The 19,758-nt window shown below is 36.0% G+C and overlaps 1 protein-coding gene across 2 annotated transcripts in view; it reads right to left on the bottom strand.

Moving 5' to 3' along the window:
* Positions 1-19,758, bottom strand: part of UGGT2 (UDP-glucose glycoprotein glucosyltransferase 2) — a 169,068-nt gene that overhangs the window by 104,242 nt on the left and 45,068 nt on the right. For both annotated transcript variants that reach the window (XM_068526718.1, XM_068526719.1), the window contains exons 10-12: positions 17,565-17,625; positions 5,446-5,537; positions 856-1,006 (exon numbers count right to left, since the gene is read on the bottom strand). In XM_068526718.1, the coding sequence (XP_068382819.1) occupies positions 856-1,006; positions 5,446-5,537; positions 17,565-17,625 (304 nt within the window). The remainder of the gene's footprint in view (positions 1-855; positions 1,007-5,445; positions 5,538-17,564; positions 17,626-19,758) is intronic.

Raw genomic sequence — 19,758 nt, forward strand, 5'->3', positions numbered from 1 at the left:
CCCATGCCCTTTCTGCTTCTGATACTGCTTGGTATTCTTTTGCTCTAATAAATCATAACCATGAGTATAACAACTTCCAGGCCTTGTCAGTCCTTTTAGCAAACCCACTGAACCTGAGGGTGAACTTGAGGATTCCTTGACACAATGCGTATATGAAATAATCATCTACTTTGGATAGTTAAGGAAAGCTTCTCTCAGGAAGTACTGTTTGGAGCTGAAGTCTGAAAAAAGAGTAGGGGTTAATTGGATAAAGAGAGGAAGAACTGCTTTCCAAGCACAGGATAAGGGATAGTGGTAAAAAAGAATATGTCATAGTTTAAGATATGAAAGGAGGAAGTAGGCCATTTACACCTATTAGGCCATATGATGGACTATTTTTGTGCTTTAAGCAAGGGAAAGTGATGTGATCAGATTTCAAAAAAAAAATTCACTTAGGCTATAATACATGGACCAGAAAGTTAGGAGGCCACTGCAACTTGTTAGGCAAGGTTTTCATTATATGAAGGTGGTATTCTTACATTCCTCAGATTTTAACCATTTGGTATTTTGTTGTTGCTGTTGCTCATGTGGTTATTCTGTTGTTCTCACTTGTTTTTATCTTTAAAGCTGGAAAGGATAGTGAATGAGCTGAGCAGATATTCTCGTGAGGAAGTACAGAGAATACGAGGAAGGGGAAAGAAGATATAAGGGTGCGAGGGGAAGAGTCTGCAGTTTTACTTCTTCTTCTCACTGAGTTCTCCTACAACATCTTTCAAAATGCTTAGATTTACTCTAAAGCCTGCCAATATTTGGTTTTATGTTAACTCTGAAGTCTACTAAAGGTTTTAAAGCGAGGAATTAAACATGCATACTTACCATTATGGAAGAATGTCTAATATCTAATGCATAGGTATCTTCCCAACCATTTGAGCTTAACTTTAAAAATTCGCTCATATGTTCTTCTCTGATCCCAAGATTGCGAAGGCCATTCATCACTTTTCCTTCTAGTTTCAGCATATCCAAAAGACTTTATGTTTAAAGAAGAGAAATGTTTTGTTTTGATTTGCCAAGAATTTTTATTAAATCCTATAAAGTTTATAGATTTCTCAAAGCATTAGAAACAAGTTTCACTGGTATTTCTATTAATAGCAGGAAAATACACTATTAAACTCAGTAACAAATAAGACAAGGAGTCTAACTAGTTATCCAGGGTAAACTTATGCTGAGGTTTTTTTTTTTAAAGTGGTAATAAAATCTTCTTATTTAAAGGATAAGACAGCAAGGTATATTTACTATACTCTTCACTAAAGAAGTGAGGATATACTCACCACTGAGAAGGTCAAAAATGAAAGGAAAAACTACAGTAGGTCACTCTTGTGATAAAGCTACTACAAAAACAAGGTAAAATCAAACATGACCTAAAATATAAAATTTTAATGCAGGGGAAACCCCATTAAAGCATGAAAGTTCACATCTGTTGAGAATACATACTAAAATTTCTGATTACATATATAATAATAACTTGATAGCTCTTAAACATGTTAGAAAGTATTACTGCTAAAAGTAACAACATCAATAAATGACCCTACTGACAAAAATTTAGGGCAGTTTGATTCTTTAAACTACTGTTTATCAAGTTCATTCTGTGTCTCAAAACAACCTCAGGAAGTCTCAAGCGATGCCAATGAGGCTCAGAGAGGTGAAGCCTCCTGCCCAGTCACTCAGCCAGTAGAGTGGAAGAGCTGGGACATGAAGGCTATAGGAACGCAGTGCTTCCCTGTATCTGCAAAGACAGATAAGGCTGTATAGACTATGGTAAAGCACGTTCATGTTCATGTTTGAGAAGGTAAAAATCTACTAGGCAAGGAGGAATTTTGATTATTACTTTTTGAAACCAAGTGTTAAAATTTATATTTATTTTATTTAACCTTAAGTGCTTCATTCAAAAATCCATTCATGGAAATCACTTCACCTTTCAGAAATGAAAGGAATTAGAACAAAGCAATATATGGGCTTTAGAGTACAGTTCTCGGGGAGGACTATAGAGATCTACACTTAAAAAGCAGAGATCTAACATCTAAATTCTTCAGAAGGCTGTTTTAGAAGCATTTCAAGCTGGTCTGTATGACATCAGCTCAGCACGTCTGTATCCTAGACTGTTCTGACCACTGCTTTACAAAGGAGAGTTTTTACCCCCTCCCCCCAAATCTATTAGAAGATGAGCGTGATAAAAAGAGCACTAGGTTGAATATCATAAATCACCAATAATAAGATTTAGTCGGGGCTATAACACTACTTCTTCATGTGGGGCTTCTTGAAGTTCTTAATTCCTTTAGTCTAAATTTTCTCATTTGTAAAACAAGAATTTTGGATGGTATTGCCAATGTTCTCTCCATTTAAAAAATTTTATGATGCTTATTGATCTTATTGATCTTATTGACTTTTGTGTGACAGAATTATAACATTCCTCATAGCTTTTGTAACTATCATCTTTGTTATCACAACCTAGTTTCCAAGGAAAACCACTAATAGAAAAACTAGATAGAGTTACATGCTGTGGTACATTGAAAAGGGCATGAAATTTCAAATCCTGCAACTATTTGCTAGCTGTGTCCCTATCTTTATGTGAGACCTGAGTCTTTGTTTCCCCATCAATAAAAAAGAGAATAGTAATAATCAGTTGATAGGGTATTACGATTAAATGAATTTACTATTGAGCATACAGTTGCCCTCAACAAGCACTAGTTTCTTCCTTGCTCTTCTCAAATCTTGAATTTTGCATACCAATAGAAAAAAACTGGTTCTTGAAATATGCTAGGTTCATTTATCAGGAAAACTTATATCTCTGGACTGTTAAATAACCTCTCATGCTTCTCCTTTTAAATAGTCACTATCTTTAAATTTGCTTAGAACCCTTCATTGGCTTCTCCTGCCCTTGAGACAAAAGGCCAAAACCCAGAACCTGGTTTCACAGTCTGATCTTTGCCCACCTGCACGACCTAAGCTTCTTCTAGTTCTTCCTCACTGCAGAGTCTGGCCACACTAGACCAGGCATTTTCTCAGATATGTCATGCTTGCAGAACCTCAACTCCCCACTTTGCCTGATTCATCCTTAAATATCACTTCCTTGAAGAAATCTGGTATGCACTGTCCCCATGTTCCATCAAGAGCAAGTTTAAATCCCTGGAGTTAAAAGCTCTCAAAGCACTGCACTTTATCTTTTACAAACCTTATCATAATACAATTATTTAATATCAGTTATCCTCCTAGACTGTAAATTTTGCTTAAGCAAGATGTTTCTGTCTTGTTCACCACTACACCCCCGATATCTAGCAGTCTCTACAGCATAGTAGGCATTCAGACATTAACCAAATCGAATTTTAATATTGAATTGATTTTATAATATTGAATTTTAATGTTGCTTGCATTACAAATACATATTTAATCCAGAGCGCAAAAGAACTGTGAGCCAGACAACTTTATTAAGATATAGAAAAACTCCACAAGTGCGAATATCAAGACACCTTTGTTACCTCTATCTTTCTGGTAGTTATACTGTAGTGATATTACTCAAACAGGAACAGGCTGGCTATCAAAATGAGTAACATCCAGTATGTACCAGAGTCAGTTTCTTGAGCACTTGGACCTGACCAGAGTCTGGTCCATTCTGTGGCTGGGGTGACTATTAAGTAGCTCTAAGGCAAATGCATCTAAGGTAGATACATAAAACACATTTATGGAACTCCTCAAATTTCCTCGGTCCTACCTGCCTTTTTCCCTGGTCATTGCCACTCCCCCCTACTGTCCTGGTCTCCCTGGGGGTGAGAGCTAGGCTTGGACACAGCCGGTGTGAACCTGGGCTGAGCTGACACTGAGGCACGGAGGCTCTGGCTCCTCGGGGATCAGAGGAAGAAGGGTTAGGGCGTGGGCGTGGTACCAGCTCTACAACCCAAAACGCGGCAAGGGTAGGAGATAGGAAGAAAGAGAAAAATGATTCCCCCTTCACTTTCTTTCCCCAAATCGACAATGTTAAAGTACTGGTTGTAAAGCACCTCTCTCCAGATCCAGGATATAACTTAATAGGACATTTCCTTCCTCTCCTCTTTCCTGAATCATTCTCTTTCATTCATCAACCTTTTCATACTTTTTATTCTACATGCTCTGATCCTTCCTGAGAACTTCTTTCTTTGGTTGTTTATTTTGTGCTAAAAATGTCAGAAGATATAAATATCCTCACATATTTTCTTTTTTCTCCTTTAAGGGAATTATAGTAGTTTTAACTAGTGATCCGATCAATGAGGAACAAAAATGTATCACACATCCTGCAGATCACTAATTACCAGGTGGAGGAGCCAAGGGGGCTCTATTTCTTGAATAACCTGTAGCCTTTCTAAATTACATGTCAAAGTGTTCCTGTTATGAAGATTTCCCCATACACCGCCACAGAAAACTTTCCAAGATCTACCTACCATTTCTGCCCTCTTTTAAACCTATTTTCACTGTTCTTGAGCACAAATGTAATTTCTGTCCTCTAAAGTTTACTGCCAGGAGCTAACAACTGCTCTTCTCTATGTGTAGTATTTAGCCTGTATATCTCAGATTAGTACTTTCCCAATATTAGGTCCAAAAATTCAACTAAATAAAGATAAAAGCCCCACTTGAACCCTACTTCTCAATCTTCCCTGTGTTTTCCTATATATTTCCAAGGTGCTAAGAAAATGAAACAAATGAACAATTAATTTAAGTTCAATAAAAGCAAATTGAATTCAATTAAAACTGAATATCTGAACTAAAGTATTGTGTTTACTAAATTCATTTTACATTCTAAATATGAATTTTAAAGTAGTTTTATGACTCTCTTTAAAAGTAAAATAAATTCAGTTTGACTTCTGTTTGGCCCATGACTTTAATTTACAGGTCAATGGCCATGATAAATACAAGACTTTCTAATTCTGAACTAGAGCATTTTTGAGGAATTTTTTTAACCTAAGGAGATAGCATCCAGCCATCTATAATTTCAAGTTTCTTTTCTGATAGACACAAGCACTTAAAATTCTTCCTGTTAGTTTCTTTACTCAGGGAAAGCATCTCATATCCCTTTCAGTTCTTTTCTGGAGCGTACAGCTCCCTAGCTACTCAGCTCTGTCCCAAGAAACTTCCCTGCTAAGTGATGGACCTACTTGTCAATTAAAGACAGTTTCGAATAATAGGACAAATATAGGTCTAGGATTCAGAAACTTCAATTTTCTCATCTGAACAAATTTCTCCAAGGTCTCGTCCAGTTCTGACATTCAAAGACAATTAAGAGAATATTCTACCAAAATAACAGAGTTGTTCTGCACAATCAAAAAGATGTATTTGCTTTACCTTTAAAGTGATTATTTGCATTTTAACAAATACTAAATTCAGGACAAAAGTGTACCTTCATATATAAACCATAGTCTGTATCAATAATTCAATACTTACTTAAAAGGATCATAAGAATCCATATCAATATGAAGTCCATTTATATATAGACCAGCATCGCCTGGCTGAATTTCAAATCTATCTTGAAGATGCTGGAAATACAGAAAATAGTTAACCAAGTGATATAACCATAGCTGATCTATGCCAGGAGTTGGCCAACTATTTCTATTGAGTCAGATAGTCAATATTTTAGGCTTTGCCAGCTATATCATCTCTGTTGAACCAGTCAACTCTGCCCTTGTAGCACAAAAGCAGTCACAGACAATTAACACATGAGCATGATTATGTTCCAATAAAACTTTTATATGTATAAAGACAGGCAGCAGGCCACATTTGGCCTATATGTGGGTAGTACTGCCCACATCTGATCTAAGTGATGGGAATCTTAAAACAGATTAAAGACACAATACCTGAGTATTTTGATTTCGCAGTATGTGATATTAAATCTCTAATGCTACAACAATTACTTACCTATTACATTTTATACCGTGTGTGTGTGTGTGAACACAAACACTTAGAATTTGATAGCTGGCACAATCCTATTGTTTGATATCCCAGAACTCAAAACCTTGGTGTATGTGTAAATATTTAGCAATCATTTATAAATTCATAAGTTTTCATTAAAGCAGTGTTTCAATGTTCACTAACTTTTTATTAAGTAAATACTTCCCAAGTGCCTACTCAGTGCTAGAAACAACTCCAGGCACTAGAAAAAAAGGGAATGTCCTAGCCATACAGCATAGTTAGCAAGATCACGGTGAGGGAGTCAGATCTGGTTCAAACCCTAGTCTTGCTACTTACTCGTGGTAAGATTTAGGCAAATTTAGTTAGTATCTTCCGTAAGTCTCAGTTTCCTCATCTGTAAAATGGAACACTCACAAGTTGGTTATAAAGTTTTAATGTAATATATATCTGTGTCTAGTCACATATAAAGTACTCACAAATGAAGCTTTCATTATGACTATTACCAGAGTAGGCAAATTGATTTAGGAAGGAAACCAATTTCAAAACAGTGCATTTCAATGACATCACACAATAAGTGACCTAAGAGAGATCTGTATAAATTATTCTGGAAAGACAGACGAAGCAACTAACTTGAAGAAGTTCAGAGGAGGCTTTACAGAGGTGAAGTTTTCTGTATGGTTATCGCTCACCATGACAGGTGAGCTACATATAGAGAGGGGAGAGGAGGAACTAAATTTGTAACAGTACAGAAAATCTCTCCATTTGCTTTATGCAGAATACTGGCAAGAGATTAACATGAGAGATTCAAAGGTGAAATTCTGATTTGTCTTTAGCTACTTCTGTGCCTTTCTATCAAATAGTTACTTTTTTCTAGGAAACTTGCATTCAAACTTCAAAGTCTATAGATGTCTAGTGAATCCACTGCCTGTTTTCCCAAAATTTGCATTGAGCCATCACACACATTGTCTCAAGCTCTCTCCAGCACCTCCTTTGTTTTAGGCATCACAACTAAAAGTAGAAAGCATATCAAACACTGATCTATACTAAACTGCTAATTCCCTCAAGAATTTTTATGCCAAGCACAGTCTTGAACAAAAAAGATGCTCAAAACAAGGGTAATAAGTTAAACTCAGCAAACTCGATGCTGAAACAATGTCAAAGAGAGGTATGTGTATTGGAACTGGTGGTGACAAATTCTTTCTTTTCCCCTCAAAGGGGGTAGGCTTAAACCCTGGCAAACTATCCCAAGTGTATGATTAAAGGCAGCCGTTCTCAAGTCAAGGAGTAAGAATTTAGTTTCTAGCAATATGATGAACCAGAGATCCTGAAATCCTTCTACTAAAAGAAAATATCAGAAATGCTACATTAAAATATTAATATTGCCCTCTAAAAGAATGGTTTAACTTTTTAAATTAAAGATTTCACTTAAGAGTAGAGAAGAAGTGTGAATAAGAGTCCAAAGATATAACAAACACTGAAGGCTCTGCCCTGAGGAAATCTCAAACATCCTCATCCTAGGTGGCCTAAAGTGTGAGTTTTTAAAGGTCAGTCTCAGAAGGACAGGAGGCAGAGCCTTGGGCCCACCGAGGGCAGGCAGCAGGGTCAGAGATATCCTTGTGCACATAAGGAAGTGCTATACTCCCAGTGAAGTGAAAAGGTGACCTAGAAAACAAAATGTCCTGCAGAAACAGCATAGAAACTTGCTGAGTTCACCATGGTTCTTAATGGAGGAAGAACAGTCTTCCATAAGAATTCACGGCTTCTGGCTTATCTTCACATGAGTTTGAGGCCCAATTTCACACTATTTTGAAGGTCCAAAAAATATAAACAGACTTTTAATTTAAAGTGGAATTAGGGGAATTCCCTGGTGGTCCAGTGGTTAGGATTCCGTGCTTCCACCGCAGGGGGCATATGTTCAATCCATGGTCAGGGAACGAAGATCCCGCATGCCCTGTGGCGCGGCAAAAAAAATTTTTTTAATTAAAAAAAAAAAAAGTGGAATTAAGTTGGGAGTGCTCATAAGCTTTGAGCAGAAACAAATTCAAATTTCCATGGACAAATATGACCTCATTAAAGAAAAGAGGGAACAATGTACAGAAATGTATCCCTTTAACAACCAATGGAGCTGCGCCATTAGTTGAAACTAAAAAAATTCCTATTGATTGGATTTCAGGAGAATGGTTGAGTATTATAATGGTAAATTGGTTTATAAACTTGTCTGGAGGTCCCTATGCTGGAACTACATGCATTCTGAACTTAAAATTTGAAGTCCAATCAGATGTAAATCTAATATAGGAAGGGTTTTGCTTTTTTCTCGATGAGTGATGAGAGAAACTAAGATTCTGAAAAAATATATTTTACAGAAGGACTGTTGGAGAAGATATGCTAACAGCTAGGAATTTTCTCTAGAACTCCGTAAAATTTTCACACATTCTAAGTAATTAGCTCACATAATTAGAAAAGTGTGAGCTTTTATCTGAATTAGGTGTAATCTTTTACTTGGATTTTGTACTTAAATATCTGCATCTGGTTTATTATGTAATTACATAATTGAAACAATCTGTTTCACAATACTGACGCAAAAGAAGTTACCTGACCACCTGACCCCCTTCCCCATTTCCCCCCAACCAAAACAAATAAGTGTCATGAAATTTAATTAATATATTTAACAGCTCTTATGGTAAACAATAAGAGATACATATTGCATTGACATTGAATTTTAAATCATCTAAAGTAGATTCTGCCCAGTCTCTGAGCAAAACAACAATTATGAACTTCAAAGGGAAACTTGCCGTACGTTGGAGTTGAATCAATTGCTTCCTGAATAAAACCAAACTCAAATTCACTTATACAACTTCAGCATAGTCATGATATTTTGGGATAATCTTTGCATGAGTCCAAAGTCAAAACTATGTAAAAACTATTCACAAAGAATATTTGTTCTCATTCCAGCACCTTCCACCCTGTTCACCAGCCCCTACCCTTGGCCCATAGAGGTAACAAATTTTTCCCCCAAAGTTTCTGGTTTATCCCTCTGGTGTTTCTTTATACAAATATAATACAAACACACATCTTGTTTTCCCTGTTTTCTTATGCAAAATAAGTCTCACCAAAAGAGTGCACTATCATATGTATGAATTTTTGAAATCTGCTTTCTCAGTCTAACTCTGATCTGCATTTCTCTTATTATAGAAAGATGAATCTTTCTGTATATTTAAAGACCACTATTATTTCTTTTTTGTGTGTAAACCCTTTGTTTACATGTTTTGCAACAGTGACATGTTTTACAGGAACTGTACCATTTGGTGCGTATGGATAAGATGTTGGAGCAGTGACATATTTCCAGGGTGTTCATGTGGCCCATCCATTTTGGCTACATTAACACTGCAAGGGACATTCCACAATTTTTTGACTCTCCGATCACAATCACCCCTTTCTTCTCCAAGGCTAGAACTCCCAGTTTAGTTACCTCCCACACACTCCACGCGTTAGTGGGTAACATGGACTACCAGCCCAAACACCTTTGCCTGGGATTAGTGACGTGAAAGCCATTATTCCCTTGTCTTTCTCTCAGTGTGCTCCGAAAGAGGCAGTAAACAAGACGGCCATATACAGTGTCAAGACTGACTTACTGAATAAATTCAAGGTTCCTTGCTCAGTAATCAAAGCTTGTTTCAAAACTGTTTCACTGCTAATTCCAAGCAGATGAGAAGTGGCCAAGGTGACAGCAGTGGGTGGCCCCAGCATCCCTGAGCAGGCTGGAGCACCTGGTGGCCAGCATAGATACAGGAGGTACAGTCTGTGCTGCTCCGCACACAGGGCAGAGGTCCCTACGGCTCCTTTAATTTTTCAGGGTAATCCTGGCTATTATTCCTTGTCTACTTCTTCCACATGAATTTTTAGACTCATCTTGTCAAGTTTCAGAGGAAAAAAAAAACCACTCCAGGTTCTGATTATATTTACAAATTAACTTAGAATTGACTTCACTGTAATCTTCCAATACAAGATACGTCCTTCAACATGCCCTTAAGTAGACTGTCAAATTTTTCTTTATACAGGCTTTACCTACTTGTTAAGTTTACTCCTATATACTTTTTGTGTTGCTGTTGTAAATGGAGTCTTTTCTTACATTATAACTTTTAACTAGTTGCTTGCAATATATGGAGCCTATTGATTTTTTTTTTTTTTTAACCAAGGTTCTTTAATGGAGAAATGAGTACCAGGTATAAAAGTTTGAGGGCATATCTCTAGTTCACATTTCACCATCTTGTCCAAAATTCTATTTTGGAGATTTTCTTTTCATTTTTGTATTGTTAAACTTTATGCCATTCCTCTGATACTACATAGTACATTCTAGATTGTTAGAATTATAGAAAAGTCTGGCAACTTCACTGCTGTGAAAATTGGAACTACAGAAATAACATTATAAAAGAACTTAATACTATTTTGTTTATATAACAGTCTTTCAAAATGTAAGTGTAAAACTTTATTATTACCATAAATTGATAACTCCAAGTAAAGTAATAATTTAACAAAATGATAGACATAGTTTAAAATATTGACAATTATTTTCATTTAAAGTTAAAGTCACTAATATCAGTCTAGTAGATTATGATATTCTCTCCCTCTTTCTGACATACTCCAACTGTCTTACATATGTAAATATACATAGATATTTATGTATGATGTATTTTTCTCTATGTGTGTGTGTGTGTATATATATAAAAATGTGGGTTTATGTATAGGTACATATAAATATGTGAACACTTAGCAGAGGGGCACAGTTACTGAGGCGGACGTTGTGCTAAGTCACTTTATATTCTCATTTAATCCTCCTAATAATCCAGTGAAATAGGTACTATTCTTTTTTTCTTTTTTTTGGATGCATAGAACTGATTAGCTTTTATTCATGTTACAAAGAGTTCTTTTCTTTACAAAAATTATCTTTCTTTTTTTTTTTAAACATCTTTATTGGAGTATAATTGCTTTACAATGGTGTGTTAGTTTCTGCTTTATAACAAAGTGAATCAGCTATACATATACATTTATCCCCATATCTCCTCCCTCTTACGTCTCCCTCCCTCCCACCCTCCCTATCCCACCCCTCTAGGTGGTCACAAAGCACCAAGCTGATCTCCCTGTGCTATGCGGTTGCTTCCCACTATCTATCGGTTTTACATTTGGTAGTATATATATGTCCATGCCACTCTCTCACTTTGTCCCAGCTTACCGTTCCCCCTCCCTGTGTCCTCAAGTCTATGCTCTAGCAGGTCTGCATCTTTTCCTGTCCTGCCGTTAGGTTCACCAGAACCATTTTTTTTTTTTTTTTTAGATTCCATATATATGTGTTAGCATACAGTATTTTTCTCTTTCTGACTTAACTTCACTCTGTATGACAGACCCTAGGTCCATCCACCTCACTACAAATAACCCAATTTTGTTTCTTTTTATGGCTGAGTAATATTCCATTGTATATATGTGCCACATCTTCTTTATTCATTCATCTGTTGATGGACACTTAGGGTGCTTCCATGTCCTAGCTATTGTAAATAGAGCTGCAATGAACATTGGGGTACATAACTCTTTTTGAATTACGGTTTTCTCAGGGTATATGCCCAGTAGTAGGATTGCTGGATCGTAGGGTAGTTCTATTTTTAGTTTTTTAAGGAACCTCCATACTGTTCTCATTAGTGGCTGTATCAATTGACATTCCCACCAACAGTGCAAGAGGGTTCCCTTTTCTCCACACCCTCTCCAGCATTTATTGTTTGCAGATTTTTTGATGATGGCCATTCTGACTGGTGTGAGATGATATCTCACTGTAATTTTGATTTGCATTTCTCTAATTATTAATGATGTTGAGCATTCTTTCATGTGTTTGTTGGCGATCTGTATATCTTCTTTGGAGAAATGTCGATTTAGGTCTCCTGCCCATTTTTGGATTGGGTTGTTTGCTTTTTTGATATTGAGCTGCATGAGCTGCTTGTAAATTTTGGAGATTAATCCTTTGTCAGTTGCTTCATTTGCAAATATTTTCTCCCATTCTGAGGGTTGTCTTTTCCTCTTGTTTATGGTTTCCTTTGCTGTGCAAAAGCTTTTAAGTTTCATTAGGAGCCTATTAATTCATATATTTTAATTGTGCATTCTATTATCTTTTGCTATGGACTGAATTGTGTTGCCCCACCCCAAATCCATATGTTGAAGCCCTAAACCCCCATGAGACTGTATTTGGAGATGGGGCTTAAGGAGGTAATTAAGGTTAAATGAGGTCATAAGGGTGGCACACTGTGTGCACACAGAGGAAAGGCCATGTGAAGACACAGCAAAAAGGCAGCTGTTGACAAGCCAGGAAGAGTCCACATCAAATACAGAATTTGCTGAAACTCTGATCTGGGACTTCCAGCCTCCAGAACTGAAAGAAAATTAATTTTTGTGGTGTAAGCCACCCAGTCTGTGGTACTTTGTTATGGCGGCCCAAGCAGACCAACACACCTTTCTACATCTAATTTTTGTTTTTAGTTGATTCTCTTATATATTCCTCACCTTTCCCCAATTTTTATACTTCCAACATACTTCTCTTGACTAATGATGTGGGCTAATAACTAATACAATAATAATTACAGTGATGATAATGTGCTTCATTGTCTTGTTCCTGATTTTGGTAAATATACCTCTAGTAATTTTCTATTAGTAAGATGCTGACTTTTAAGCTGAGATAAACACAAATACATATGCACATGCACACTTTTAATCATGTTAAGGAAGTATAATCAATTTCCTTACAAAGCGTTGTTTTATATTCAGGAATAGGTCTTGAATTTTATAAAATGCTTTTTCGGCATGTACAAATATAATCATACAACTTTACCACTTAGCTCTAACGATAGTATATGACTAGATTTCCTAATCTATTGACCATTCTTGCATCCCTCAAGCTCCATTCAATTATGAAATATTATCATTTCATTAGTTTTACTATTTTTACCTGTATTAATTTCTTCTCCTTTTGCTTTTTTTACTGTCCTTAACATTTTAAGTCTGATATTTAATTCATTTACTTTTTTTTCATTTTATTGATGTAAGACTTTTTCTCTGAACTTTGTTTTATTTGGGTCCCAAAGATTCTAATATCTTATGTTTTCAAATGTTGTTATCAAGAACTGTTGCAATTTTGATGTGTACTTATTTTTAAAAATGTTTATTTTATTTATTTATTTTCCGTATTTATTTATTTATTTTTTGGGCTGCGTTGGGTCTTAGTTGTGGCACGTGGGATCTTTGTAGAGGCATGCGGGATCTTTTTCGTTACGGTGCGAGGTCTGCTCGGGTTTCTCTCTAGTTGCGGCGTGCGGGTTTTCTCTCTCTAGTTGTGGCACACGGGCTTCAGAGCGCATGGGTTCTGTAGTTGTGGAACGCGGGGTCTCTCGTTGAGGTGCATGAGCTCAATGGTTGTGGCACACGGGTTTAGCTGCCCCGCTGCATGTGGGATCTTAGTTCCCCGACCAGGGATCGAACCTGGTCCCCTGCATTGGCAGGTGGATTTTTTACCACTGCACCACCAAGGGAGTCCCTTGATGTGTATTTTATTTTCCCTTCTACTTAAGAGTAAATAGAGTTTTTAACTTCCAAGTGAATAAAACCTTTTTTTCTGATTTTGTTATTGATTTCTAGTTCGCATTGATATTGAGAATTTTTTTTCTATTTTACCCACTTTCTGGATTTTTTGCCGTTACTACTTCATAAAAACTTGAAGAAAGGCATATTTTTTCTATTATCAGGATACAAAATTTGTTATATAGCCAGAAGACCTATTATCTATACAATCATAATGTCATTTGGTCTTCTATATCTTTACTTACCATTTCACTAGTCTTCGAAAGGTAAATTATATTTCTCCTTCCATCTCCTGTAGTCTGTTTCATGAGTGTTGCTGCAGTGTTTTGATGTAAAAATATTTTAAACTGCTATTGTAGCCTTGTGAATTATAGTCCTTAGTATTATAAAGGGCCATTTTTTGCTCATTAATATTTTTAGAATCGAATTTGGCTTCATGGCATTTTAAGGTCACTACCCTTAAAACACAGTATTTGCTTGGTATACCTTGTCACGTCCTTTAATTTTTGACATTTCTAAATTACTTTAAGAGTTTTTATTTTACATACATTGTACATGCCTAATGAAACAAACTGAACATTTTTGCTAATATGTTAGTTAAGCTTATTTACATTTATTGATATCATAGACCTGGTTAGCCTCAAATGTCATTCTTTCATGCTGTATTTACTCTTTCTAGATGTATTTTTAAAATATCTCTTTCTTTTCTTGTGCATTCAGTTCTCTTCACAGTTTGGAAGATTTAGACTTTTGTTCCTCTAGTTACTATTAAACATGTATGTTCATTTAATACCCTCAGTCATCTCTTTCCTTAACCAACAACTAATGATTTCTGTTACAAAAAATAATAAAATTAGCCTTTAACCTCTTTCTGCTGCCGTTCCTCTTGCACAGCCCAATTTTATTCAATAGTTTTATATTCATTAGTGGTTAACTATATACTTTTAGATAAGTTCAGGCTTCCACTGCTTGACTTTTCAGCTTTAATTATATCTTTGATTCCTGAGTATTACAGTTAAGGCAATCAGCAAGTTTATTCTATTTTCTACCCCCCGCCATATTTATTAGTTGCAATATTTTATCTTTGTCAGAGTAGGTTCTATTTACATACTATACTATCACCCTGTCCCTCACTTTCTACTTTTAGTTCTACACATAAACATATTCAATGCCCAACAGGCAGTTGTTCTGCCCAAGAATCTTCAATCAGTTCTTGGTCGGAGAAATTCCTCAGAAAGTGTTCTTGGGAGCAATATTCCCTGAATTTTTGCACGTTCAACATTTTTGTAGCCTGAATATACATATCTTCTTGAAGGACAGTTTTTCTTTCCTTGAATGTCTCGTAGATGGAGCTTCACTGTTTCTTGGTGTTGAATTTGTTTTTGACAAGTCTGATGCCAATGTGATTTTCTTTCCTTATCATCTTTTTTATTAAATGCATAAGTAATTAATTTCCTTTGTTCCCTATAAAGTTCAATAGCTTATATTTGACCACTCTTGGTCAACTTTCCCAAGTTACACAGTGCACCCTTTTTATTTGTGGATTTGGAACTTCTTTTATTTCTGAAAATTTTCTGATTGTAGTTTTAAGCATTCGTTCTGTCCATCTGTTTTATTTTTCTATTTCATGGACTCTAGTCTAGGTATATTGGATTTCCTTTACCTGGCTTTACTTTATCATCTTCTCCTGAGTCCTTTCTATTTCTTTTTTTTTTTTTACTATCTCTGCATTTATTATTTCTATCTACTATGTCTTCTGCTGTGTCTTCTATAAGGTCAGTTCTCCTTTGTGCCACTTTATAACTTTAGTTTTTACTTCAGAAATGGTTCTATCTTTACTTTCTACACCTTTGCAAAGTCCTTCCAGTTCCAGTTTCACATTCCCTTGTGAATCCATCACAGTGGTTTACCTTTGGAACTATCCCATTTGGTCCTTCCAATTAGGTCCTCTTTAACCTCATGAAATTCTTCAACCTCTGGAATCAAAATCATCACATAGAGCAAAGCTTTGACGACCAGGAACACCCCCTCTGGACTATTAACTGAGCAAAAAATAAACTGGATTATGTGATGCCACTGATACTTTGGCATTCCTTTCTTTTCCCTCCTTTTTCTTTCCCAACCTGTCTTCCCTTCTTACTGCAAGTGGCATTATTCAAACAAACAAATACAAAAATTCTTATAAGAAAAAAATGCATTCTGCTTGAAGAATGGTAAGAGCAATTAGGAAAATTACAGAAAGGAGTAGTCTCAGTTTTGAAGGATAAGCAAGAATTTGTTAGGTGGTCAATGAGGCAAAGAACATCCCAGTTGGGATGACGTGTTGCGGCTTCTATCACTCAGTCTCCCATGAACTGTGCATCTACTTCATTATCATCATTGTAGTTGTTTGGCATCATCAAAACAGCTGATATTTACTGAGAGCTTACTCTGTCTCAGTGTAACAGGCACTGCTGATGGGCTAACCTGGCACTATCTCTAAGCCATTTCTCCTCTGCTCCCCTCAATCACTAGAAAAGTAAACACTAACTTTTCTAGTCTCCCTTGTGGCTAGGAATATCCACATTACAAAATTTTGGCCAATGAGACAGAAGTCAAAGATGGCTGAAGTGTTCCAGAAAGGCTTCAGTCAGGATGAATGTGGTTTGATCTTCCTGCCTCTTTTTGCTTTGAATCCAGACAAGTAGTCTGGAGCTGTGGCAGCCATTCTGCAACCATAAAAGAAAAAACCATGTCTGTGGCAACCTACTTTGAGACTTCTGTTTTTTTTAATATTTAAAATTTTATTTATTTTTGGCTGCGTTGGGTCTTCGTTGCTGTGCACGGGCTTTCTCTAGTTGTGGTGAGCCGGCTTCTCATTGTGGTGGCTTCTCTTGTTGTGGAGCATGGGCTCTAGGTGTGTGGGCTTCAGTAGTTGCAGCATGAAGGCTCAGAAGTTGCGGCGCATGGGCTCTAGGGTTTGTGGGCTTCAGTAGTTGGGGTGCATGGGCTTAGTCGCTCCACGGCATGTGGGATCTTCCTGGACCAGGGCTTGAACCCGTGTCCCCTGCACTGGCAGGCGGATTTTTTTTTTTTTTTTAACATCTTTATTGGAGTATAATTGCTTTACAATGGTGTGTTAGTTTCTGCTGTATAACAAAGTGAATCAGCTATGCATATACATTTATCCCCATTTCTCCTCCCTCTTGCACCTTCCTCCCACCCTCCCTATCCCACCCCTCTAGGTGGACACAAAGCACCGAGCTGATCTCCCTGTGCTATGTGGCTGCTTCCCACTAGCTAGCTATTTTACATTTGGTAGTGTATATATGTCCATGCCACTCTCTCACTTCGTCCCAGCTTACGTCCCCATGTCCTCAAGTCCATTCTCTACGTCTGCATCTTTATTCCTGTCTGGCAGGCGGATTCTTAACCTCCACGCCACCAGGGAAGGGACTTCTTTTTATGCGAGAAAAATGAACTCCTACTGTTTAAGGCCCTGTGTGCCTGGGATTAATATTACTTAAAGCCAAACCAGTCCTATGTAATAAAGCCAGGAAGTGTTCTCAAGCACTTCCTAAGTATTAACACAGTTAGAATCATTTGGGGTCTTAAGGTAATTTAGGAGACCATTTAGCAGAATCTTATCAAACTAGTGATCAACTGTGTACTATATGTTATAGGATTCTAGTAATGTTCCAGTGGTCTAAACTTGGCTTGGTCCTCACAAGCTTTTAAGCAAAACTAATGAGAAACAGAAGTATTATCTCATAGCCTTTATTCTCTATTTTGTGAAGAAAACCATACAGCATGGGCAGAAAATTTGGAGTATATAAGGTTAATGAGAAAGTAAGTAGGATCTATGTCAGGAAAGATTGGCTAGGATCACAAACTGTATGCTATATAAAGTAGACAACATAAAAATGGAAAAACCTGAACTGTTTTAATAATCAAAAAGTACAAGTTAACATTTTCTTTTTTGTATGAAAATTGAAGATCCAAAGTCTAAAATATAGTGTTATTAGTGTAGTAAATTTTTTTAAAAAGTAATTCAAACAAACCTTTTGATTTTCCTGTATTTCCTCCCTCATACGTTGATTTACAGCAATTCTGGTCAGAGATCTGGGAACATAAATACAGATACAATTCATTCTTCCTTAAATGTTTGGACTAATCTATGATTCAGTGCAATATAATACTTTGTACGAGAAACTAAAAACTCTAAAGGCATCATGACTGAGAAGTGTACATTTCCACATAGCCTATTTGACAGGTGGTACTATGGCTTTCATTTGACAAGGGTATTTGATTCAGGTGGAATAGAGACTGTCAAAAGTTCATGTGCACAAACTGTACGCATTACATGCTGTCTCATTTTTCAAGAATACTTGATTGAAAATGCTATTTTGTGTCGTTTTGCCCATAGGGAGAAATTCTGTATGAAATTACCAATGTCATTATATGTATCGCTGCAAATAGGCAATTTTTGGAATACGTGTATATAAAGAATTTTGGTTAACCTGAGATCTTTACCACGGTATGTAAGTTCTAAAATACTGATAATGTTGACTTCATGTATTCACTCTATAAGGGAGCTTATAACAGAGCAAAATGTCTTTTAAATGTCTATAAATTATATTTATTTGACCTAGTAACTACTAAGAATGCTTAATTAGCTATTTATCTGTCAATTTTATGCATAGAAGAAAATGATTAAAAATTAAAAGATTGTTAATGCAAAGTTTGACATTAAGTAAAACTCAAGCATAAGGGTGTATCTTAAAACAACCCACAATAAGTGTGTATTACCTCCTAAAATCTGGCAGCATTTGAGATTAATTGCAACTGAAAATCTGATAATGCAAATTTTTCATTCATTTATCAAGTATTTCATTTCAATGAACATTTACTGGCTGTCTACAGAGTGACTTTATTTTTTTTTTTTGATGAAAAATAAAAACCATTTATTAAGTCTGAACATATATGGAGGCAAGATTTTTAGCCTTGGGCATCAATTATGGTTGCACCATTGACGGAGTCTGGAGGAAACCAATTCAACTCGCTTCATCCCAAGATTCAGGAAGCATCCACAAGTTCATGGAGTAATGACTTATCAGAGTAACTGTAGAGATACACTTAAGCCTACAATTCAGCCATTAAGCAGTGTTAGCATAGTTGGCAAATTTTTTTTTAATGACCAACCACAAGTTAAGAACAGAGTTTAGACACAAAACCCCGGAATAGTTATAATGACTTACCGTCAAAACCGCTAATCAACTATCTTCCTAAAACTAAAATTATTTCACTTTATTTGATCGAGTAATTTCAAAAGCTACTGTTAGTTAACAGCAGTGTGGCTAAACATCTATGTTTATATACACATACATATTTCATGTTTTAGTATACATATACTGACTTCTCAAATTCTTGATTTTGCTTAAACTAAAACTGAGAGTCATGGCAATATATTCATTTTTAATCTGTAAATAATGTGACAAACCTCTCTATTTTCCGGGTATCATGAAAAGGTTCTTGGTACCCTGTGGCCAAACATGTACTACTTATTTATCTTACAAAGGTATTGACTGTCTAGATTCAGGATTCAGTAATTTGTGCTGTGGATAAATGTACCAAAGTGTCTGAAACAAAGAGAGGCATTTCTATTTGTTGTTCTATAGTGATTATCCCCTGCTTAAGAAGGGATGCTGAGGGCACAAGGATGTTCTCCAGTTCCTCTCAGTGAAGCACTATTGCTGCACCTGTCACATGTTGCATATCTTCGATATAAGCTAACTTAGCTTATATTTCACTGGTTGCTTATAATTTTATACTATTATTCCTACAAATGCATCAAAGTCTTGTTATTTTGGAAATCCTTATAAAACATGGTAACCAGAATTGTATCTACTGGTTACTTCTAGATATGGAAATGTATTATCTATTGAACTGGAAGATGCGTTTAATGTAGTATTAATATTTCTGAAAGCAGTTCAATTAGATATCTTATTGGCAAAAAGGTATTCCACAAAATATTCTATACAATTAAGACATTACTAATTGTTTGGAATCTGAAAGGGCAAGAACATGATTTGGCCATACATTGGGCATAGGTCTATTTAGAGTAATACTTTTCATCATCCTCTGTAGGGTAAAGAGAAAAATATCCCCTTATTATATACTGCTTAAATCAGTTTTTTCTTGGATTACCATCTCTCACTGTTTACGTTTAAATAATTTTTTAAATACATTATTTTT

Source organism: Eschrichtius robustus, chromosome 18 (genome assembly GCF_028021215.1).
Source record: "Eschrichtius robustus isolate mEscRob2 chromosome 18, mEscRob2.pri, whole genome shotgun sequence".
Classification (NCBI taxonomy): Eukaryota; Metazoa; Chordata; class Mammalia; order Artiodactyla; family Eschrichtiidae; genus Eschrichtius; species Eschrichtius robustus.